Source organism: Plectrocnemia conspersa, unplaced genomic scaffold, assembly GCF_051122295.1.
Source record: "Plectrocnemia conspersa isolate PC_06_02 unplaced genomic scaffold, ASM5112229v1 ptg000013l, whole genome shotgun sequence".
Taxonomy (NCBI): Eukaryota; Metazoa; Arthropoda; class Insecta; order Trichoptera; family Polycentropodidae; genus Plectrocnemia; species Plectrocnemia conspersa.
In genome coordinates, this window is record NW_028277177.1 from 31,673,189 (window position 1) to 31,700,218 (window position 27,030).

Below are 27,030 nucleotides of genomic sequence, written 5' to 3' on the forward strand. Positions count from 1 at the left end.
CTGACAAAAAATCACTGTATCTAAAATTAAGGCATGTATTTATTGTGGTTAGCTCCATGCCCCCCCCCCATGACATCCCTGCGCATCCCCTGGTCCAACTCAACATCCGGAATCCAGAGCTAAACCCGCTTTAAAGATTCCTGGTCTCTAGATACACATCCACGGAGAACATATACAAACTGTACATTACGATCGCAATTGTTGCACAAAAATTACATAAACTTTGATTCAGTAACAAAAATCAACACCCCTGACAATATTTTGGCAATATTAAATTTCTTCTAGCATTTTGCGTAATCAAGATAAAATATATGTATCATTATGTGCATTCTTGAAATGATATTAATATCCATAACATTGTTTTAGGACACGTACGATCCATTTTCGAGTGAGTGTTTTTTAAATTTTATTACGTGGTGCTTTTTTATTTTTTTTAGTCTAAAAAAATGTTACATTTTTAATACGTATGCTCAGTTATTATATGTGTATTGTAATGTTTCGAAGTTTTGCGCAGAATCCGGCTCGCAAGCCTCGAGTTGTCGACGACGGAAAGAAATAGGGCTAAATCCCGGGGGTTTAATAGACTAATATTGAGTGCGGAGGAAGCGTTAAACTGTCGACGCGGCCGAGTGAGATTTATTCGGTGGAGGCGAGGAGAGGCGAGGGAAGGGGAGGGGTGTATATGTCGCGCCATTTGCCGGGAGGAATGTCGCGTCATCGGGGCTCGGTCGGGCGAGTAATGGCGACCGGCGAAGTTTTTAGCGCTCGCTCCCTTATTTGTCTGCACTGCGGTCGATTAGAGAGAGAGATTCATCCTCGGCGTCCAATTTTCCGGTCGCCAAACAAGAATGTCAAACGCGCTCGACTTTTCGCGTCGGCGCCCCCGTTGCGAAAGGGCGCGCGCCTAATCGCTATTTATGGCCGCTCGATTGTGCGCCGGTGTGCACGTGCGACTCCCGAGTAATTGGTAACTCGACCCCCGACAATTAAAATCCAAGACGAACCGCAATTCGATACCTTATCGACGGATTCAAAATTAATACGCATACGAGTGCGTTCAAAAACTAAGCGCAAAGCTCGTTTACCGAGAGACGACAGACAAAAACAAATAAATAAAATATAATTAAAAATACTTCAAGAACGACAAGCCAATACTGCCCCGCGTCCATACACCTACTGGCGCATCCCTCCCGGCGAACGACCGCTCACGAGGCAAAAATTTAAGAGCACGCGACGATCGAGCGAGTCCTCTTTTGAAGATAAATCAACAGTAGAATAATCGCAGTGTGATATTTAGTTCGGTGACAAAACCATACCACAAAGAAGAAGAAAAGATTCGAGTGGCACGCAAAATCCATCGATCAACAATTTTTTTCATAAGCGTTGCATTGGTAATAATTTTCATCTTTTGTTGCAAATATATGTATGTATGTCACTTTGAACAACCAGTTTGATGTAGATAATTTCATTTTTAAATTGAATTCCATCGAGTCGAATTTTATCGTCCCTTTTCTATCAACGCCCTTCATTCGCCGTAATTCTTGACTTTAATTTATTTCGTTTTATCTGTTTATCGGTGGCAAGTTTATTTACTGCAGACGATCGATTTAATAACTAGTACGTACTGATTAAAATTCATTTGTTTTCAAGTATTATTATAATATAATAAACGTTGAAAAATAAAAGAATTTATCTCTAAGCAATCGTTTAAATTTAAAATAAAAAAAAATAATAGCCGCTGTGAATTTGGCCAAATATTCTATAATACGCGTGAGGGTGCTACAAATTATATTTATATACGTATAATTTTTATCAATAATTTATAAATAAATCTCATATTATTTCATCATTTTTGACATGACATTTTCGGCTTTTATGAAAATTTATTTAAAATTCAAATAATATTTGATTCATACTTAAAAAAAATGGAATAAAATCAGTAATTATTTTTTTGCGTGAAATAGGAAAAATTTGCATAATTCATGAAAAATGCAAGCACCATTGCATGTATAATATTAAGCCAATGAGATAGTAGCGCTCCGGTAGTGTTTTTTTTTAGAACTAAGCCATATGCTATTTTTGACAGTTGCGAAACGTCATTTTTGTTCCATTTCTTTTTAATAAACGTTACGATTATTCCAGAAAAAAATATATATAAAAGGTCTAATTTATTTTGCTTCACCAAAGTGTATAAAAAATAGTAGTCCATGTTTTTACACTTTATCTGGTCGTGTAACTGATGCCACGAGATTGTAGGATCTATTCTAATTTAATGAAATAAAATAATTATTAACTGTAACGAGTTTTATGTGTAACCGTTGGACAAGTTATGTGCTAGTGAGCACCACATGAAGAATAACGCACATAATCAATAGTGCATTAGAAAAACCGGAAAATTCGTATAATGAAATTAATTTTGCAATTTTTAAGCATTAGAAATTGGCGTTAAATAATTTTAGAGGCGGAAGGAGTAATTCATTTTCTATTTGAACAATTAAAAAATAATGAATAGTTGTGAAATGAAAGATGTCTCAACTCATAGAGTATTAAAACTAAATTTCACTTGGTCAAGATTTGAAGATTTGACTATTAGTTATATTTTAATTTTTCAGGCCCTGAAAAATGAGATACTTACAAATTATTCTCCGTCGAAACAATAACTTACGTACAATGTATAAACAAAGGGTGACGCCGCGCGCAAAGGAGAGGGAGAGAGTTTGTAACGACTAAGAGACAATTTCAATAACTAAACAGTCGGTTATCTAACTAACTATTATAGCTATATGCGCGTATAACGATCCACACGACGGACAAATATTGTGTAGTAGAAAACGGGTCCATAGGTCGACGAATTAAAAAGACAGCGGGCCGTAATTGGAATCAGACTGTGGAAGGAGTCGGGAGACCCGCGTTCGTAAAATGAAATATGACGTTATTCTCATTTTAGGATTTTTATCAGAATGTATTGTTACGCTCCGGAGAATTTGACTTGTAAGGCTCCGAGAACGTTCAGAAAAAAACTTCAAAAGAAGCACTGGATGTATAATGCAAAAATTTTCCTTAAGACACAAACTAACTCCTCATTTCACATATATAATAAATTTGCAGTTGTGTGTTTTTACGGTAAAAATACGATTACATACATAGGTAGTACAGATCTAATGAACAGCCACAATACAACATGAGACTGCAAATACTATACCGCCTTCGAATTTACACATTTGTATTTAATAAATAAGGATATTTAAAATAGTTATTCAATTATTTATACATTAATTTGGAATGTAAAATTTTTGAAGCGGAACTATGTGTATTTTTAATTGATTATAAAATTATTTATTTTGGGCAATTGATCAATACTATATATTTTTTTATAAAATTTATTTATCGGATTGTTGTTTAAAAAAACTTTCACGGGAATTTTAACATAATAATAAGAGTAGCTTTGTATAGGACGTACAGCAGGGACGTCATTTCAGCTTTTTACAGAGGGGGGGGGGGGGGCAAAATTTGCCCATTCAGTGGTTGTTTATTTAATATTTCCAATGGCCAAATTCAAAGGGGCGTTTTATTTTAGAATCCAACTCAAAAGCAATAAAATCGTAAAAATGCTCAGTTATCTAGCGTTCATATTAAGACTTTCTATAGCAATATTACAACTTACAGTAAGTGAGAATCAAGTGAATCATATCTAAACCGAATTTTGACCAATAGGAGAGCGCAAAAAACAATTATTACTTCTCAGAAGTCAAAAATCCACGTCAAAAGCAATAAAATCGTGTCGGCGCCGTCGCAGTGAGAACGCTCGTTACCGAGCGTTCCCACTGCGACGGCGCCGACACGATTTTATTGCTTTTGACGTGGATTTTTGACTTCTGAGAAGTAATAATTGTTTTTTGCGCTCTCCTATTGATCAAAATTCAGTTTGAATATATTTCAATCAATACTTAAAATAAAAATATAAAATATCGCCATCATCATCCTGGTATCTATTATATTTTTAAATCACGGTGAACGTTTCGTGAAATTGCGTTTTATAGAAATTTTAGAGCAGCATAGAATTTCACTATTAAATTATATTTTCGTTAGTTAAAATATATATCTACTGGTTAAAATATATTTGGACTTCACTAATAAAAATATAACTTTACTGAAAAATACATATTCACTGTAACATGTAGTATGTAAATGTATGGATTATTACATCTATTGTACTAGCACTTGCCAGATAAATTATATTTTCATTGGTAAAAATATGTTCATCGGTGAAAATGTATTCCGATATGATTTCACTGAAATTACATATTTAAATAAATATAGATTTGAGATAGGGTTCGCAATAGAATATTCGATTATTCGCCTGATTTTCAACTATATGAATATTCGAATAATTGATCGCATATTCGTAATAGATTCGTTTTTACTATTTCGAATGAAATTTACCTTCGAAAAACATTTGTGAATGCATGTTTATCGGCGGTGTCTACTATGACCGAAATAAGCAGAATTCGTTCGTTGAACGAAATAAAATTTTAACGGTTATAAAAGTAATTAATGATTATTGGAAATATTTTTTTTTAAATAAATAATATTTGTAGGCAATTAATTGATTTTTTTGCAATAATTGGTTATTGAATTAATATCGGTAAAAAACGAAAATTTTTTAAAAATGTATTCGAATACTTGATCCCTTTTTTTCAATATTCGAATAGTTGAAAACTATGAGTAATTGAGAACCATAATTCGAGACTGTTTTTCCTAAAAAAAATTGAGCGATAGCCCGATAATTTCTGGTTTAGATTCAGGGAAGTAATTTCAGTTTTTTTAAACATTTCTATTTCATTTTGATTAATAGTATTTAATTAAATGACATTTTTCTGGTCAAATCCTAGGGAGGAATAAAATGCCAACACTTCCCCCTCCCCACAAATGACGTCAAGTACCATTAAAAGTCCACTTGAAAAAGCTATTTTGCTAATTCAGTAACGACCGAGTGGAAGAGAAAAAAGCAGTCGAAAGACACGTGTCCGTGTCGTATCTGAGTCATGTCAAAATATTTACCCGGCGCTGAATTATAGCCGGCCGGTAAGAGGCAAGAGATAAGTGGCGCTTTTTCCTTTTGCAGGTAGCCGCAAATACTCTTCTCCTTCCCCGTCTAACCTAACCGAACTAATTGAAGAAACGATGAGTGCGCGTAATTAATCCGGGGACGACATCGCGGGTCGTTAGGGCCGACCCTCCATTTCGGTGATTAATTAACGCCAGTTCTTATTATTAGCTAATTACTTTTTTTCTCTCTCGCTCGCCCCGCGCCGCAGATAATTAACCCCGAAATGACCGAACGGGTAGGGGTGAGTTTATAACGGAGCATTCGTCTTAGCCTATGCACGGCACGAAAACCTAAAAATTAATTATACCGAATAAATTTTAGAAGCATGGCGGGCTTAAAACAAATTTCGGGAACAATTATTGCATCGCAGCTCGCTAAATTGCATCAATTATCGAACTACAAATTGTATTAAAAATATTTTTAGTACTTTTATGAGCGATTTAATAATATCGTGACGTCGCAGTATTTTCAACTATAGTTTATCTTAATTATTGTGGCAGCAACCAGAAAACATAAAATTGAGTATGTAAGTTTTTCATATTCAAATTATTCATATTAAATATATCTGCAATTCTATTTTTATATGATTCAGTAATTAGTGAATATAGTGTAGTTTATTTTATTATTTTTTATTGATATATTTATTTATTTATTCATATACATAGGTATGTAATACATATTTATGAATAGCATAATAAGAAGTAGGGTGCGTATTTTAGCATATTTTTTATAAATTATAAATTTACGGATAGCTTAACTGATATATAATATAAGATAATTTTTAAAACGCTTGCTTTTACAAAATACTCTATACATATTTTAATTGCATTTGTACTATTGTAATAATTATACTCTGGAACGTTTTATTATTATTGTAGTAATGTATAGTCTACTGAAATACCTAGTTTTTTGTTAGTTTATACAACTTTCTTGTTACGCTCTTGTAGTGGTTTTTATCACTGTTCTGTGGTTAAGCGTAGCACGTAGTTGTATGCGATATTTCGTCTGGATTAAATTTAATTATAATATTTTGCCACAAAGGTTCAATAACCTGATTTAAATATAAAATGATTTGCTAAAATCAAAACTGCTTGTATAAACAATTTTATATTTTATTTTTGCAAATAATTATAAGAATTTTCAGTGGTGTAGCAATAAAAAAATAAGTGCTGGAGCGCTGAACTTATACCCCCAAACCAAATTTTTTTTCGTGTATTTTTTAAAAATAGCCAATATTGATATTTTAAAATATTTAAATTTTTTTAATGTTTATGTGACAATAAAAAAACTTATTTCAACATTTCAGTAATGTATTATATTATAGAATTGTTATTATCCTGTGTCATGATTGCTACGATTGCAGTAAGTTTACATCTAAAATTTAATTTATATAGAATTGTCGCACAGTGACTCGATAAGTACGCCCGCGTCCGTATGTGTTGTCGTATCGCTGGTTTATTTGACAACAGTCGCGACGAAGTGCTAGATTGTCATGCTTCTGGAATTACGGGGAGCGTTCGGGAAGCGCTTCGATCGACCAATAAAAGCTGAGAGAAGCCTCCGATTAGCGGCGCCGCCTCCTTCGAGCGGGCGTGGCCGCTTTTCCGCCATTTTCCGGCGACATTTTCCGGTTATGCGGTGCGGAATGCGTTCCCACGGCGGTCTCGCTTTGGCGGTCTGATCAAAAAGGCTCCCCTCGGAGGCTGCACGTCTCAATTAGGCCGGCCGGACCATTATCTCGCGTGCGGTCGTCGGAGGTGTGCTCAGAGCGCCTTCCGAGCGCGTGCATCTATTCCATTCATACAGATACCAGTTTTTTGTACTCCTCTGACGTCACAGCTGCTCGCAGCCGAAATAGGAGCGCGGTTAACAATGTTCGATTATAAGCCGCGTAATGGAAACCAGTATTTTGGGCATAAAAACTCGCCCATTCATCCGATTAGCTATGCGGAATATGCACAGTTACAGATTTAGCGCTCGATTCGCAATTACGCTGATAGCAATGTTTCTGCCGGTTTGGCCCGGATCGAAGTGATCTCAAACGGAAGCTTAAACGGTCAGTGAATATATCAAAAACCATCTTTAAACAACACACAAGAATAAAGACATTCTCATGCGGAACTTGATTAAGTCAAAGTTTATAACATACATATATACAAATAGCATTACAGATTATATTATGAAATAATTTAATATAAATTAAATCAATCCAGGAACGTCGTTTATATGGGGGGGGGGGGGTAGATAGATGCATTTGCTCCCCCCCCTTTAATTTTACTAGAAAAATGCATGTCTCTTAATGAAATACTATGAATCTCTATGATATGTAAATATTAAAAAAACGACCACTGACTGACCAAATTTTGTCCCCTCTATGGAAGTAACTGAAATGACGTCACTGATTCTAAACCTATTAATTTACATGCTATGTAAAAATGACACAGTAAATGTGTATTTTATAGTGAAGTTATATTTTCACTATTGAATTCCAAATATATTTTCACCATAGATATATATATTTCTACAAGTCATATGCGCTAATGAAATTATATACATTGCTTCAATTCCATTTGACAGTTGCGAAACGACCAGCTTAAACTCAAATCTAACCTACACGAATTAACTAATGTTAAGTACAAATTGAGCTAATGAAAATTCTAAAACTAAAATAAACGAAAGACGAAGTGCAGGCAGACGTCGCATCTCGCATATTGCTCTATAGTTAGTCTGCACTATTCACGTTTTAAAAATACGTTAGCTATCCCTACCAATATGATATAAGAGTATTAGTCAAAGTATAATCAAACCAAATTTTGGTCAATAGGAGGGCGCAAAAAACAATTATCATTTCTCAGAAGTCAAAAATTCACGGCAAAAGCAATAAAATCGTGTCGGTGACGTCGCAGTGGGAACGCTCGGTAACGAGCGTTCCCACTGTGACGGCGCCGACACGATTTTATTGCTTTTGACGTGGATTTTTGACTTCTGAGAAGTGATAATTGTTTTTTGCGCTCTCCTATTGGTCAAAATTTGGTTTAGATGTTCTTCAACCGATTCTTACTTATTTATTTTTTATTTGCGTGAGAAATAACTCATTCTGCGATTACATTTTGAAGCATTAAAATTAAAAATATGTTACATATACATTTTAAAAAATATAATATGTATACTTAAAATATTGATTAATAATATTTATTTAAACAAATAAGAAAAATAAGAAGCATAGTAAAAAAATATATAATGATATTAATTAAAATAGCATGAATTCAATAAAAACATTTTTTAATTTCTTTGCAATTATTCCTAGTTGATTTTGGTGAATGCAATATAATCATCGGCAGATTTAATTTTATAATTATGTAGCTATTTTCTGAATTAAAATTTATTATAATCAATTTTCTCTCTATATGAACGCTAGATAACCGAGCGTTTATACTAGAATAGCAATGACACAATTTTACTGCTTTTGACGTGGATTTTTGACTTCTGAGAAATGATAATTGTTTTTTGGGCTATTTTATTTGACAAAATTTGGTTTAGATATGTTTCATTCAATCAAATCGTAATATTGTTATAAAAAGTAAGCGTTTCACTGTGACGGCACGATTTTATTGCTTTTGACGTGGATTCTAAACTTGAATTTAGCTAAAAAATGTATGTTTAATGAAATCGAAATATTAAAAAAACTTTCAGTGATTGCCTAATTTCCCCCTCCCCCTTCCCGGAAAAAGCCTAAATGACGCTTCTATCGAAAACATTGCATAAGAATGAGAATGTTGTATTTTATAAAACCAGACCGTATTTAATATACAAATTTAAATTATTTTTTAATTACTTACAATATTCAGGTATCGGTTATGATAACTGCGCGTCAGTAATTTAAATGTCTAATATAATAATGTAACTAAGTTATGAAATAATATAAAATAAATAGCACTATTGTATAAAGAATAGAATGTAATTAAAAACGTTAATTTAAGTCAAGAACTTAATTGCGAGTCAATTAATATATATTTTATTAGCGGTTTTAAATATTATTTACTGGCTGTTTTATCTACACAAATAAAATAATAATTGTTAAATATAAGATAGACGATAATTATAAATATTATGATTATATAATACGTATAGCAAAGTAGCGTGACATAATTTAAGTTACAAAAGCAATACATACGAGTGAGCGATAACTACGCTTTGTACTTTTATAAAATAAATTACAAACCATTCGGCACTCGGAAAATCAAGATTTTTATAACAAAAAAAATCGTTTGAATATATTGTATCAATTTGAACATATAAATACTTTAATGTTCGGTAGCGCAATAGCGGTCTTTTGATTTAAAAAGCGTTTAGCGTTTATTTTCCACATGTAACACGATAATTTACAATTTGATGCAGAAATTCGCGTTGCCAATATTAGCAAGTAAAAAGATCGATCGATGACGAATTATTAATATTTAATTGTCCGTTTATTTACGAGTGTAGAAAAGCTATTAATTAAAACGGCAGATATTTTTAGCGCGGTTAATTAAATGCGGATAATGGTTTTATTTATGCGGACCGGTTATCGTTATCCTCCGTGACGATTTTAAAATTGGGATTTCGATTTACATACGTGACAAATTATTTGCGAGTAAAAACTAAACGCGGTATAAATTAATAACAAACGACTTCGTTTTCCAGCCACGAAGTTAAATGGAAAAAAAGCAATTGGAGAAAGGAAATCGGTCGTAGCGTTTTACTCATGACGACTCGTCGCCTCCGGCGCTTATCCAAACAGCCAGGGCCGGACGAGAAAAAAATGCCTAAATCAACATTACGCGGACCGAATGAATTATTTGTATTTTTTCGTCCAGACCGCATTTAACTATGAGCGAAATTATATCTGGAAAAACGAGTAGAAAGTTCTACAAATAAATCACTTAACTTAAGAACTAATTTTCCATGTCAACTACTCGATGTAAATTAAATTTTAATATTATACAGAATTATACCGATACATATTTAAACAAATGTTATAAATTATACTGTATGACAAACTGTTTCTCTACAAGATAAAATTATCGAAATATATCGTTATCTTGAGTGATGTAGTTCTAAAAACTAAGACTTTACTAAGATAAATGCTGTAGCTTAATATGTACAATAAATCAACGGTAGCGATTGCGAAAAAAATAAATGTCGAACAACATTTTCAGACAATGAAACAGGATATCCAAGAAATACTGAAATATTGAAATTAATGGCTTAAAAATTAATTATATCCTGATATGATTCAATTCATAACGATCCTTAAAATTAAAAATGTTAAAAAACCAATTTTAGACTAAATTTGAAGATTTTGAAAATATTAAAAATATTACATTATTTTTTTCAACTTTCTTTCAGAAGAAAATCATCATAAAATAAATTGCAAAAATTTAATAGATCTCTTTACTGATCATTCATACAAGGATGATGCTAGCGCGAAGTATTGCTTGAAATATATTCAATTTTGGTCAATAGGAGAGCGCAAAAACAATTATCACTTCTCAGAAGTAAAAAATTCACGTCAAAAGCAATAAAATCGTTTCGCAATGGAAACGCTTGGTAACGCATTCCGGTTGTGGAAAAAAGTACGTTCACTAAAAGTAATCTTTCATTTTGAAATATATATTTTTATACCGATTTAAATTTTTTTAAATATTCGTAACTTTAACGTTAACTATAAATTAATTAAATAATTAAAAAAATATTATGATTATTATAAATATATTTAAATTCAGTATTTAGTCAACACAAATTATGAAATAAATAATTAATCTTGCTGTGGTTACTATTGGATTTAAAACAGTATGGGCTTAGATGTATATATATTGAATGAAGGATCTTTCCCTTTATCGTAGGTATATTTGCAATGTACTGTTATGAAGCGGCAAAAACGAGTCTGAGGTATTTTCGGGACAACGAAACTGAAATAATCGCCCCTCTCGTCGAACGAGTCCAAAAAGACGAGTCTCTTTGAAGACAAGAAACGCTCTCACGACGACGTTATTACCAGAGAGGAGATATCATCCGCTAACGTTCTAATTAATTACATTCGAGCGTAAAAAAGGGCAATTAATTACGAGCAAGAAAAGGTAATCGCAACACGTGTTCCGTCGCAAAAGAGACGATCAAAGCCGAGTTATGACAAAAGCGCTCAATCTTATCTAATAGGCGATGTGAAGTGCTCGCGTCTTTTTTCGGCTCTTCTGCGGTAGCAAAAAAAGTCGAGATGAAATAAGGCAGAGATCCTGTAGATGCGCGTTATAGAAACACATTAAACATCATTATTTGTTTACGCCTCATTTACGAGTTCGTATACCATGGAGCCGACGAATCAATGGGACGTTCACTGAGCCGCCGAGCAAAAAATACACAACGCGACTCTCATGTCTAGGCGCTACCGAAATATTCCGTCGCATAATTCGGTGCGACAATTTAATCTACTAACCGGCATTCAGTTAATTACGTCGGTCGTTCTATCGATACGTAACGTTTACGTTAAGAAGCTATTTTACTCGTTGATTAGATTTAATCAGTTGCTACGCGATAAAATTAATATTGAATCGTAATCCGACTATCATAATAAAATCAACAGCGTACAAAATTGATGGCAAAAAAATGATTATTTTTTTTTAAAACATCAAACAATCAAAATTGCCACTTCTACTTATCTCTGGCTGCTAAGATATTTTAATTAGAATTATTATTTTTAATGAAAAAAAAAAAACATTTTTTTTTAATTTTACCTTTTAAATTTATATACGATACATTAAAAAAAGAAGTAGGAGTCGGTCAATTTTTTATAACTCCACAACCCTCATTTTAATAAATCGAATAAATCCTAAACGGGCATTTAAAAATTTAAATTAAAAATGTAAGACATTTCAGCCTAATATTTGTATTAGATTTTAACGTTTTCTTTATAATAACGTGAAAATAAAAAGAAAGATTTCTTTTATTATTTTCAAACCCAGAATAAAAAAATAAGACTGATTTTTATTAATTTCTTTTTCCATTTATTTTCTTACATTTCCCATCAAACCTACAAAATACAAAATATTTATTTTATAAAATATTGAACAGTGAGATCAATACATTTTAATTTAATAAAATATATTAAAATTATATAAAACAATGTGGCTGAATTTTTTATTTGTCTATCTCTAGGTCTTAATTAATTTGGTTTTTACATTTCTAATAAAATATTTATTTTATTAAACAGTGAGTTCAATAAAATAGTTAAATTGAATAAAATACATTAAAATTTTCTATCTATACTCGCATTTAAAAATAAAAAAAATAAATGTAAGATAAATTTCAGTCTAATATTTTTATTAGATTTTAACGCAAAAAATATTAATATGTGGGTTCAATAAAATATTTATATTTAAATTACACAGAATACAATAAATTCTACGTGAAAAGTTTATTTGACGAACAATAAACTGTTTCGCTGATGTGTTTTTAATTTTGTAAAGAATTTTAAGTTTTCTAAAAAATATTTAAAATGCTTTTTTTGTAAAAAAAATCGATAGCTCAATAAGAAATACAGTCAATTCGTGTGGAATTCTGATCTTTAAATTTATTTACATATACATTTCAATAAGCAATATTTATGAGAATGATATTTAGCGACTTCATTGTGAAATAGGACCTTTTAAAAAATATTTCACTGACAAATTACACTGTTTAAGTGATTTATTTATGAGTAAAAAAATATATTAAAATATAATAAAATTCATAAACTCATGAATATTGCTTTATATGCGTCCACGGTGCAAAGATAAAAATTTTTACTAACTACTGATAGATGTGTGTAAAATATTTTAATTTAAACGATGTAATGAGACTTATTGTTTAAATAATTAAAAGATTGAGATGCGCTTTAAATATGTTCTGTTACCAGCAATAGTTGTATTTTTAAATAAAGCTTATATAGATTATTCAGAATTCTTGCTGACATCGCAAAAAAAACGCAACGAGTTTAATATTCAGCTTCATGGACAAAATAAAAATTAAGAAGATACTATGAATTATTTTGTAGCGAAATTCCAGAGCCCATAAAAGTCTTATATTTTTCCCGATTAGAAGAAAAGCTTACTTATTGTACACTCATATTTGATCCCTGTAGATTTACAGTTTGATTGAATTTTTCCTTTGAAAAGATTAAGATGCTTTTGCAGTTTATTTAAGCTCCATTTATAAAAATAATTTTGGAAAATTGTTTCAACTTATCGTAAAAAATTGCCATCTTTATCAGAAACAAAGTTGATAGACTTTTATTGTGATTTGTCACTAACGGGGATTAATACAATTACAGAATCTTTAAAGTATGACTTTTTCAGCAAAATAGTAACCAGCATCGATGCGCTTCTATTAAACACAATAATTTTCTCTGCGAGTCATTGTTTATAAAAATTGATGTAGGTACATATAACCGCCCAAAATTGTGTTTTTTTTTCAATTGGAAGCAAACAATATATATTATTTTGGAAAATATCAATATTAATAATATAATTATTTAAAAAAAAAATCACGGATTAAAACGCCTGCAAACCGAATTAAGTGCTTAATTAATTATTACCGCGTTTATTTTCATTTTACATAATTAACATTATATTTAAAGGATTTATAAAGTTAAAATTATACAAAACGTATAATGAATAATTAGCGAAATAAATTAACTTACAGCAATTGATGTAGAATAGTCGTATTAAATAGTAACTGTTTACACAGTCACATTGCGTATCTATGGAAATTGTTTTGTTTTATTTTATTTGAACGACACTTATACAATATTTTGTTTTATATTTTTATTTGAATAAAATGTATTTAAATCTATATATTTTGTTTTATTTTATTCTAACGTTCTAATTCAAATTAGTGTCTACCTGTTATTTTGTATGCAGTACTAGGCGTATATCGTAAAAATAAATTATTATACAACAATATTGAATTGAGGTAATAAAAAACATTTTTATTTGTCGCATATTATATCCTAATTAATTATTCCGGTCTAAGTTAATAAACGTTTCACAATAAAACGATAAAGCCGATTACAGCTATATAATTTATAGGCGATAATTTTAAAATTAAAGCAAACGTAATATCTGCATCTCGGACGCATTTTTTACAACGTTAATGAAGAGAGGGCAGTATTTATTTTTGCGCAATTTATAAGCGGTGAAAATATTTCAATCGTTAAATTGAAAGTTCTTAATAAGCAATTTATCGTACGTGCGAATAAATAAAGGAATCGGGAAGTTTGAGGGCCATATGGCTTTAACCGAAAAGTCCACGTTTGCGGCTAATAATAAGTCGGCGATAAATTTCCGAGCCGAGTCGAACATAATAAGAATCGGAATAATAACACGCGCGTATGTGTGCTTTTCTCGAAATTCCCAGTAATTACGCCCCCGCGTCCGGTGAACTTTGCCTTCGCCTTCCACCCTCGGCTTCTATTGATTTTGCGACATTAAATATATTACGATAAACGCTCTCTGCGATTACAATAATGACATAGTTAGCGAAATTGTCGAGTAAAGAAAAAGACGCGTCATCGCCGAGGACAGAGAGTGTGTGTGTTCGCGTGCGTGTCGGCAAATAATCTAAATTGACGGGTAAGAAGACGGGGCATTCATTACCTGTAGTGTAGTGCTCGCTTTATGCACGCCACCGAAAGGGGAACACTTTGTCCGAATCGATCCAATCTTCACTTTTATTGTTCAGCCATTGACACGAAACAACTTTTACAATCAACAAACGCTCCATTATTTTCTCGCTTTTTGTCAGTTCCTTCGGAGCGTCCGTAACGTTTTCCAATTATAGGGAACGAACTTTGTTGGCTAATATTTTAAGCCCAAACTATAAATTACTCGCCTTTTATTGCGTATGTTTTATCTTTACGTTGTTATTATTTTATTTCATTTTTCCGCGCGTGGAACCCAAAGCTGTTCAAGTGCTCAATTTACACGTTTTATTTTTATTAATTTATAGATATTTCTATCTTACGAAGCGGTTTATTTATTTATTGTTTAACTGTGAGCTTTTTTAATATTATCAAACGCTCAAATAAAAAGCCAAAGAATAATAAAGGGGGATGGTATTAAATTCATATTTTATTTATAAAAGTTATTAATACGACACTGTTAAATTTAAAAAAATTAAATAATAAAGGATATTAAACATATGGTAAATTATTCTCTAGATGGAATTCCTTTACTTTATAAATATTTTTAGGAGTAAACTCTGTATAAAAAAATAAGATTTTAATACTTTTTTGTTTAGCACTGTGACGTTTCAGTATTTTTTTACTGAGCCTCTCTTCCAATTCGTGGCTCACACAATTAGTGCGCCACATTATAAAAGTAAAAATAGGTCAGATCCTCAAAGACACCTCAAAAATGTCACGGTGCGCTAATTTCATCCACTTTTTTCTTGTGTGTTAATTCCTTGCAGGAAGAGCGTAATTATTGACATTTTTCGCGCGACTGTTTACTTTTTCTACGTTGAGCAGGCAACGATATTAAACATTTAAACCAGTCGCACTCCGTAATACAAACTTATTTTTGCTATCTATTTAAAATATATATTATATAAATGAATTTCATATTGGAAAAAAATCGAAAATACAAGTTACATTATAAAATTACAAATAGTAAAAATTATACAAGGAAAAAAATACACATGATAAAATTACACGAGTTTCTTTTTAGTATGCATATAATATATTAAAAGCAGAATATAGTTTTTACTGGTGATAAATTTTAAATTAAAAGTAAATATTTTGAGATTACTTATCTATTATTTTATATTTAATTTGGCCGTTATAGAAATAAGAACTTCCCATTAAATTTTACTTTAGTATAACTCTTTGTATTTTAATTTGTAATTATATAATAAGAAAGTATACAATACCAATTACTAATTTTTTAACAATAAAAAACACACATTTTTAGTCGTGTTTTTGACATTTTATATGCATACCGAAAGGGTTTCCCATATTACTGGAAAATGTAAGATTTGTTGCGTTTATATTTTTTTCTTTGAGTAATTTTATCTTAACACTAAAAATACACTAATCGTAAGAATAAAAAAATATGATTTATTGATATTTACGTTTATAGAAAGAATGTTTAATTTATAATACCGAAATACCGGTATTTAAAAATGAAAAAAAATCGCACGCAATTCACCGCTAGTAGTTAAAGGACACGATCACTATTGTATTTTTAATGACATTGTCATGAAACTTAATATAAAAACAGTTCTTGTAAATATCACAACTAAATTCGTTAGCAATCTGATCCGCCATTTTTATGGTGGTTATTCAAAACAGAAAAATTTATCGCTAGCAATTAATTGCTAGCATTATACCGCCCCGCGTCAATTAATCGCATAAACAATTTATGGTCTAGAAATAATCACTAGCATATTTTACCATCTAGAAGCAATAAGATGTGCTTATACAAACTCGCTAATTCAATAGTTGATTGACGGTATGGCAAATCTTATTTTTTTTTTAATTACATGATTACATTACAGTTGCAAAAGATCCATACGAAGAAGTTCAAAAACTATAATGAGTTTTAAAACTTCAATTAATTATATTTTTAATAGTATGTATCAAACAATTGATTTATAATTCACTGCGCGGATGGCTAAAATAACACATATTATAATTTTATAATTTTTTATAAATTAAATGTATTGCCGGTGATAAAATATGCTATATATAAAGATGCGGCGGTAAACTGCTATCAGTTAATTGCTGGCAGTGAATTGCGAAAGATAATTTTTTCCGGATTCATAAAAATTCACGTCTTTGTAATGTTATCTAGCGCCCATACTACGACTTTCTATAATAATATTATAAATTAAATGGGGCACATCAAACCAAATGTTGACCAATATGAGAGCACAAAAAACAATTATTATTTCTCAGAAGTCAAAAATTCACGTCAAAAGCAATAAAATCATGTCGGTAACGAGCGTTCCCACTGCGACAGCGCCAACACGATTTTATTGCTTTTGATGTAAATTTTTTACTTCTGAGAAGTAATAATTGTTTTTTGCGCTCTCATATTGACCAAAATTCAATTTTAATATACTTCAGCAAATCGTCATTTATTAAAAATCATTGTTTAAAGTAATAAATCGTCGTCGTAGTGGAAATTTTATGTTGTAGATTCTAGACCGTGGTCTATATACATATTTAACTGCTGAAAAACATAATAAATAAGTCATATACTATATTTAAAAAAATAGTATACGTAAAATTTCACTGCATAGATTTTTTCCAAAAATAAATTTCATTGTTAGTTTAAAAATTCCGTCTCATAATAAATTTATTTTAAAAACGTCTTCATATGACATATAAAGGGAAATCTACACTTTAATAAAAGCTATTTATTAAGTTAGAATTATATTTTTTTTAGATACTTGTGCAAAAGAAATCTGACAATTTCTCTTCGTAATTGCTAATAATTTAAATGGTCAAAGTAATTGTAGTAATTTATATTTATAAATTTTATAAGAAAATTTTCGCTACGCGGATTTCATTAGGTTAGGTTTGTGATTCGGGGCTAAAATCGCGACTCAACATGTTCACAATTGAAAGAAATCTTTTCTTTATTAATAAAAAGGTTTACGTAAAATTTCACTGCATGTATTTTTTTTAAAAATAAATTTCACTGTTATTATAAAAATTCCCATATCATAATAACGTCTTTATATTTTTACGAAAATGTACACTTTTGATGAAAGTAATTAGTTTAAATTATATTTTCTTTAGATAGTTGAGCAAAATAAACTTGACAATTTCTCTTTATATTTGCTTATAATTTATATTATCAAACTTTGGCTTTTGAAGTTGTAATTTTATACTACTTTTGTAAAAAAATTCGCTAAGCAGATTTTTATTATTGAATAGAATTTTCGACTCAACAAAATTTATGGTAAAAATAACACATATAAATGAACCTTATGTTAAATTTGAAATGACCAATAAATTTATATGAAATATATGTATTGCTTGCCGATAAAGTATACTAGCAATCATTATATGCGGTCGTTAATTGCTAGCAATTAATTGCTGGCGGTGAATTGCGGGCGATAATTTTTTGATGACGGTGTATTGATATTTATGTTTGTTTTTTTATAATACCGAAATACCGGTATTTTCATTGAATCAATACCGGTATCGAAAGCTTTAGATGTCGACAGATAAAAGTGATATAGAAAATGTCCTCACACTCAGACCGATCTAGTAGCGAAATAAATTTTTGAAATAAATTACTCATTTAATTAAAGCGCGGATTAAATCAAAGAGACACTTTATAATTACATATAAATATTTAACAGTAAAATATATAAAATTCTTCTTTAAAAGTACTCTTCTCGTGCGATCTATTAATTTTCGATTTTTAAGAAATCTAATATGGATTTGTATATAAAGAAAAATATTATGCAGTACTGTACGTTTATATGTGTGTAATAAACGTATGTTTATATAACTTAGATAAAGAATACTTGAGTTTTGGGTTATAATATTTAATTATGTGATCAATAGGTATTTTACGAAAAAACGTATATGTGCGCAAAAGTAAATTCTGGCAATTAATTTTGTTAATTATCTTTTCCTAATAAATCATTTTACATTATATACATTTTTACCTATAGTTTTAAGTGTATAAAATATCGTCGACAAGTTTATTGAAATGTAAATATTACAAACACACAATTTGTATATTTTCATTGTATCAGATATTACACGTAGCAATATAAAAAGGCGCATCTTAAAATGTATTTTGTGAGAATGTACCAATATATGTTCTACGTCGCTTAGTAAATCACGTCTCCGGTCGATAATCTCTCAATCGAACCCGACCGGCTCTCTGAGATAATTCCATCAATCTGGGTGCACGCATTATCCCATCCCGCTTCGGATTTATAGTTAAGCGCTTTTAAAACGAGTCGTCCGTTTGTTTCGCGAAGCGATGTGTATGTTAACGCCGAAAGCATAAACGCGTCTCTGAAAACGCTTTGCTTTTTCGATAAATCGTTTAATTTGTCGTCGCGGGCTATTTATCTCTCGCGTCGACACTCGGGGGCTCAGCGTTATTATTGTTACGGTAATAATTTAACAACAATACAAAAAATATTTCCGGCGCCCTCACACTGAGCTACCCTCGTCCTTCGACCCGCCCATTTTTTTAAACAATATCTCGGAACCTATTCCCCTCGAGGGATATTAATGCGTATTCACCTCTCACTATTTTCGACATCATCAAAATTCAATGAAAATGAATCACGCATCATACGAATAGAAACATTCGTAACGGTTACAAATATGACTAAAATTATTTCACGATGATTTTTTTGCCACAAAAAAATAATAACTCTGCTGCTTAGTTATTATATTGTATATTATCGATACTTAAAATAATATTAATTGGTATAATACAATATATTTAAAAGTATTTAATTACATTTTTGTGATCGATTTTGATATACTATTTTAATATTATTTAAAGCTCGGGATATTGTTAAACAAGATTTATATAAAAATCGCGAAATTGTGATACAGTTTAATTTTATAGAAATAATATTACGTATTAATATTTTTCTTCTTTATATTCTGTTCTAGCACAGGCGTAAGCTAATTCGTTACAACCAAGTAAATCATGCATAAATAATACATACAAGTATTAAAACACCAGATTGAAAGTCTAAGAAGCAATGACATTTATATAATTAATTAAAAACTATTATGCTATTGTATTATAATTTACAATCAATAAATGCCAAACAGCCTATACGAATTTTTATTAATAGTGCATTTTATAAATAAAATTCAAGAGCTCGAATCCGTTGCCTCTGAGATGTCATTCTAGGCCTTACGTAATACGCTATTCCAAGTTTATAATATTTAAGGCCGAGCTAATAATATTTAATATTTTGGGTCCCCGTAGTAGACCTGTTGCCCTAGCTGCAAAGTGGCATATAATGCTTATAAATTATAATTTTACTATTAACGTTGTACCCGTTTTACGCGAATTAACTATAATGCAAAGAATATTTAAAAATATATATACATTCTAAAATCGTATACATTTAATCCGCACGTGTTGACAAGTTGATCGTTGATCAGAAAATAAGCAAAAATTAATTAATTATAACGTGTATGTACTCGTTTAACGCGACTTTTTTGGAACTTATCTCTTAATTTTGTATGTGTTCTATGGTTCGATTTACGCGATGTTGCACGAATTGAGGTATGAGAGTATATACATAATATAATAGTTAATATTGAATTATGTAGATGTCACTGGTTTTCAGACTTTCAGTTTGCTGGTTAATACTTGTCGGTATTCGTTAGGTCTGATTGATTTACCAAGTTTATACTGATTTACTTCGTTGTAATGCATTGGGCTTACGCCTGTCAGGTTACAGCGTAAGTTTAAGAAGCTTATGATGCATATGCGAACAAAAATAATAGTGCATGTTACAATAAATGTGTATTACCTGTAAAATAATAATTTATTTTCACCGGCGTAATAGTGAAATCATATCCGAATTTTACCGGTAGATATATATTTTTACTAGCAAAAATATAATTGAACTTTTTTTTTATTTTCTGTTTATATTATATATTATATATAAATTTAGTTAAAATTTGTTGATCTAAAAATTATCTAGAGATTTAAATAAATTATTAAAATAAATAAATTATTGATCTAAAAAGTCGATAAAACTCAATTTAATGTAAATATTTTTTCAAACCCAAACGTAACCTAATAAATGTACAAAAAACTATAGTTCATTTCAGAATTTTCAGCTTGTTTTTAACAGCAAATATACGTCATGCACTCTCAAATAGTAAAAATACAATTAAAATATATAAATTAATACAAAATAAATTTACTGGTATAATTCACTGTAACGTATATAGGTACTTCTATTTTTATTGTATCTATATAAAAAATCGTTATAATAAAATAATGTTAATAAAATTTGACTAGCTCTTTGTTATGGTTTATTAGTTTAAAACATACTTTTACTCACAGTCTATTTTATTTAAAATACACTGACAAATTGAGTTTTAACGAGAGTTAAAAGCAGCATATAATTTTACTGCACCTATCAGTTTAATTATATTTTTGCTAGTATTCAAAAACATATCTACATCTATCGGTAAAAATATATTTTTGTATGATTTCGCTGAAACAGTTAGTAGAATAATATTTATACTTATGACATATACATCACTACAGATGTAAATAAAATTAATTTTGTCAAAGTAAAAGTGCTGAAAATTTTAAATTTTACATATAAAACGAGTTATTTTATTATTATGGTAAAAATCTTGTTTTAACGTGTTATTCAATACGTTACTAAATGAGAGTGAAAAATAGCTAAGATTATTCCCATGTGTTTATTAGTGTCGCGAAAACGTTGTTTGTAGATAGCAAAAAATAAATACATCACATTTTCAATAAATCATTTAAAAAAACTAAGGGTATTAATAACATACAATAAAAACCTATTTATGTTATTGAGTGCATTTATAAGCATACAAAATGATAAAATATATTGAAACATATGTTATCTTTAATGTCCATATTATTAATATGGTAAATCTACAGCAGAAAATGACAGGCGTCAGCCCGAAGCGATTCGATTTAGTAACAATACTTAGACAAGCGATCATATCTAGCAATCGGATATGTTATTTACAAATTGAAAAGTATTTACAGCTCTCGAATAGCGCGATTTCAATAATATTAGAATTCGAATCATCTGCTGCTAAATTTTTATCGATACGATTTTTTACATGCACTGTTGAAATAGTTCGACATATGTCTAACGCTATAGAAAAACATAAAACATATATTACACCTTTTTCTCGTTTTACGTCATCGGTGTAATGAATACTTTCGATAAATATAATTCATATGAAATAGCAAGTAAACATGGTATCAGTGGTCTCTTTTCAATATTTTGATTTCATGGTGTTTCATTAAATGACAGTCAAATTCAAGGAAAGGATACAGCGGTTTTAGATCTTTTAGCTAATTATATTTTAATTAACACAAATGCATTTTTTTCTTTCGTGCAAATAATATAAGGTTTTTCCTCTGAGTTCTTACAATGAAAAATTTTATTTTTTCATAATATTGTATAAAAAAAAAACATTCAAATCTAAGCGTATGCTTGTAAATCTATTTATCATATTGAAATAACTATTTTATGTAAAACCTACAATTGTTATTAATTAAAATCACTTCTCAGAAATCAAAAATTCACATCAAAAGCAATATATTAGTTCGGGCTTGAACAGTAAATGAACGTTTTGCAACTGTCAAATTAAGTTTCATAGACATTTTAGAGCAGCATATAATTTAACAAGCGCCTATAAGTTAAATTATATTTTTGCTAATATAAATACATATCTACTGGTGTAAATGTATTAAGTGAAAATATAACTTAACTGAAAAAAACATATATTCACTGTAACAACACATGTAAATTAATAATGATAAGAATGTAAATGTATATATTACTACGTATAAAAAAGTCAAAATCATATAATTTTACTAACACCTGCCAGATAAATTAGAGTTTCACCGGTAAAAATATATGTCTAGTAGTGAAAATGTATTCTGATATGATTTCACTGAAATGAAATATTTCAAAAAAAATTTTTGGGATAAATTTGAGACTGTTTTTTTTAGATTATCTTTGATGGATAACCCGAGAATTTCTGGTTTAGAATCAGAGACGTCATTTCAGCTTTTTACAGGGCTAGTAAGTGATAGTTTTTTTAATACTACTATTTCATTAAGATTCATAGTATCATATTTTATTAAATGACATGCATTTTTCAGGCCAAATTCAAGAGTGTGGTAAATTCCTCAATCTGCTCTCCCAAATGATTCCTTGCAAGAAGACGATATATTTAAATTTTGGTCAATATCCTTAAAGGTAATAAAACATAGTTGTTATTATATTAAAACAAAGTATGCAAATGACGTTTTTACTGGACATCTTAGCATCCTTTATATTATTTATATTACTAACAACAGTTAAATTTAAAAGTAGCACCTTATATAGTCTATGAAGTGGTTTATACTATATAACCCCGCATGTTTTGTTGAAAATAAACGTTTATTGGTAGCAGACGTGAATTAGTAGAGTGTATCGGTTATAGAGGCGGTCGCGTCGATTATAAAACGATACAGTTTGGGGGGTATAAAGTTGTCGGGAGGCGCACTTTTATAGTTTTCGATATCCCCTCGGAGCCGACAAAGTGCGAGCGACACGACGAACGGGGCCGTAAAAAGCGAAGGAGCCTATCGGTCGTAAAGCGGTCGACTTAGGAGCGCATTATCAGCGTTTTCAATTAAAAACGAACGTTTGCGGTCGGTCGGTAAACACCGCGAGAAACGCAATAACCGAGAGGTGCGGGCGCAGTTAACTCCCGACCGAATTCTGCAATCGTTAAACTCGCGTTTGTCGCCGATCGACTCGCGCTTCTCGAACGCGGGGTCGTTTCCGTTTCGCCCGATAATTAAATATTTATTCAATATAATAATTCACTTTCGCGTCGTATAATTAATTTAAATTAATCACAATTTACTTCGTCGGGATGAATTATAGGTTTAACGTTCGCCCCGTAATTAATAGTGATTAAAATAGGGCGGTTTTACGTTCGGATACGACCGTCCCGAATTCGTTATTCGTTATCTTTCATTTAAGAAAATCATACGTGGTAATTATGTAATTAAAGTCGAGAGGATTGTGTATAATCATTTTCTACGTATCAATATTATCTTTAGTTTAAAACGGGACGTAGATATAATTATTAAAACAATTTTAATTCACGAGTGTCAATCGAGGCATCGTATTTTTTAATTCAGAAATATTTCTCTTTTGAATAAAAAGCGTCACTAAATTATGATTTTTTTCCCGCAAAAACTATTTTGCTTTATGAAGAAAAATCACTAAAATTTGTTATTATTACTTAATTAAAATTAATTATATGTGTTTTTGTTTATTTTAATTAGTATTTGCTTCTCAAAGATACAGTGCTTTAAAGTTAAAAAGTGTTTAGAACTTTTATAGATATCTTGTCAGTGAAAGTTTCATAACCGGAACTTTAAAAATTAATTTATTATAAAATATTTTCTTGAGTGCAATTAGCCCGCATTCGATTCACTGAACTGGTTAAAATATACTTTAGATGTTGCAGTTTCAATAGCTGCATAGAAATTTAGAGTTAAAATAACACCGAAACGTCATTTGTGCGATTTAACAGAGAATTTGAAGAGATATGTGCATTTAAATGAATATTTTGTTCCATACAAAGATTTGTTTGTGCATTTATGTGAGGTATTTTTTCTTCCAAAAAGGATTCGTTGCAGAGAGTTATTCATGAAATATTCACTGTTCTGACAAATGCTCGCTCGCGCCTAATCTGTCAAACAGTAATGCACAAACAATTCGTTTTATGGAACAATTATTTTATATACTGCTCATTTGAATTGGTAGTATAATAAAAAAATACCGAAAAACACATAATTGGACAGACCACTGTTGCACAACAATCGCACGAGAGAAACGTCAGTTAGGTATGAGATCTCACCTCCGGATGCCTCGCTGCTGTTGGCCTCGAAGGTCTTGCTGGTCATCTGGAAGAGGGCGTCGAGAGGGGTGCCGAGTGCGGAGGAGCGCGCGCGGGGCTGCGGCCGGGCGCCCCCGGGGGAGCAGCACTCGGAGCCGGAGCTCGATCGCGAGCTGGCGGTCTCGCTGTCTGCGGCTCTGGCTAAAAGTCTCTGAGCGCGCAGCTGCTGCAGCTCCAGCTGCAGCTCGGCCCTAGCCCGCCACGGCTCGCGCAGTTCGAGCTGCAGCTCGCTCCGCCGCCACGGCTCTCCCAACTCGATCCTCTGCTGCAGCTGCAGGTGCTGCTCGAGTCGGAGCTGGTGCTGCAGCCGCTGCAGAGCGTGCGCCGACTCCCGCGCGTGAAGGTCCCACGGCCGCACTATCTTCTGCTGCTCCCGCGCCGGCCGGTGCGACAGGATATCCAGGATCGAGAAGGACTTGACTCCGTCGAAGCGGCGGCGGCTCGACTCTCTGCTGTCCTCTCTCTCTTCGGGGGACGCCGAGCGGCGCTCCTCCCGCTCCAGCCGCATCATCTTGAGCTTCTTGAGCGGACGGAAGTAATCGTCGCCCCCAGAGGCGGAGGGGCGCGGCGAAGGACACCCGACGCTGATGTCGTCGTCGTCGCTGGACGCTCTGCTGTCCTCCTGCATTCCGCTCTCGGTCACTCAGCCGTCGGGCTCGGCCATAGCGCGGAGACGCGCGCCGGCCTGCGCTCGCCCGCTTCGATCTCCGCCGACTGACGGCCGCGACGAGCGGGAGGCCCGTCCTCCTCGACCAATCGCGCGCCGGCCACGCCCCGACGCGCGGCGATTGGTCTGCCGTCCGCCGGTCGCGTCGCCGATCGCTCCCTCGTCGACCGCGCTAATTGCAAATCGGATTTTTCTCAATTCGCGCAAATCGGGCGCGGCGTCTCCGAGCACGCCCGTCCTCTGACAAATTGAATTCTCAAACGGTCCGCTGCGAATCGGACGTCTCAATGCGCTCGGCTTATGACGGATCGTAATTGAAAATTTTCCGATACAAAAGCGACAGCCTTTTTTATTGCTCGTTTTCGCTCTAACTCGACTGTCCGCTAGCGAATGACACTTTTACTCAATTTTAAATTATAAAAAGAAGGAACGATATTTTCCACCTCACCGAGCAAATACGAATTATTTTTTAAATGATCACCTATTACATATATAATTTTGTTTATATCTATCACCGTTCATAGGTATATTATGTTTAACAAATCAGCAGCTTTCATAACCATTTCATCCGGATGCTTTCGTTTTTTAAATCAAAAATACCTAATTGCCACACTCGAAGATTTTTCTTATAAAACCGAATAAAAAATATTTATCAATATATTATTCAATCAATTTTTACACTTTATGTCCTGTTATTATTGAAATTAAATAACTTTCCTTAAAAAACTCTCTTTTCTTTAAACTGTGTAATAGATGTTCCTTGTGAGAAATATTCGTATGAATAATTGCATTGTGAGCGATCGATTTATGACCAATCTTCGTGTGCGTAAGTTGCCATGTGGGCAATGATCACTGATGACACGTGTGCAATATATGTGTAAAAATATATCTTTCACTATATCTAGCCTTCTCTTCGCAAAACTAAATTATAGGGCAAATTAACAATATTAAAATTTCTCTGAACCAAATTTGCTAGTTTGCTAATATCGATATTCATAGCCTGAAAAAATTGTGCCGTCTGTTCCGAACGCAAGGGAAAAACAAACGACTTTAAAATATAATGCACTTAATTTTAAATTAAAAAATTATAAATAAAAAATTATAAATTATCATTTTTAGTTAAGATTTGTTAGCTCGTTTCGATCAGCCAAATCTCCGGTTTCATAGTAAATACAATTCTATACGATATGTTTACAGTATTTTTATTATGTATGTGTAAAATAAATCTCCGGTCGTTCTATGAATAAAGATCGCAGAGAAGCCACAGCGTAACAAGAGACCTACTCGAATACCACAGGACGTTATTCGCTATTCTCAATCTGCACTTAGAGACAATCAAACGCGAATATAATTTTCTTTTAAAGATATTATATTGTTGGGATAAGAAGCGCATGTGTACTTTTAGCTTCGTATCATTGCGGCTGAAATCCAGAGACGGCATTTCAGATTTTTCCAAGGGTTGCCCAGTCAGTGAGCATTTTCGTTAATATTATTTTATTTAATGACGCATTTCCTAGTCAAATTCAATAATTTCTCTAAATC

General features: G+C 31.8%; 1 protein-coding gene across 1 annotated transcript in view; it reads right to left on the bottom strand.

Moving 5' to 3' along the window:
• LOC148227861 (uncharacterized) overlaps window positions 1-25,596 on the bottom strand; it is a 47,388-nt gene extending 21,792 nt beyond the window's left edge. The window contains exon 1 of the mRNA XM_088202521.1: window positions 24,783-25,596. Within this exon, the coding sequence (XP_088058647.1) occupies window positions 24,783-25,449 (667 nt within the window). The 5' untranslated portion in view covers window positions 25,450-25,596. The remainder of the gene's footprint in view (window positions 1-24,782) is intronic.
• Window positions 25,597-27,030: the final 1,434 nt, after the last annotated feature.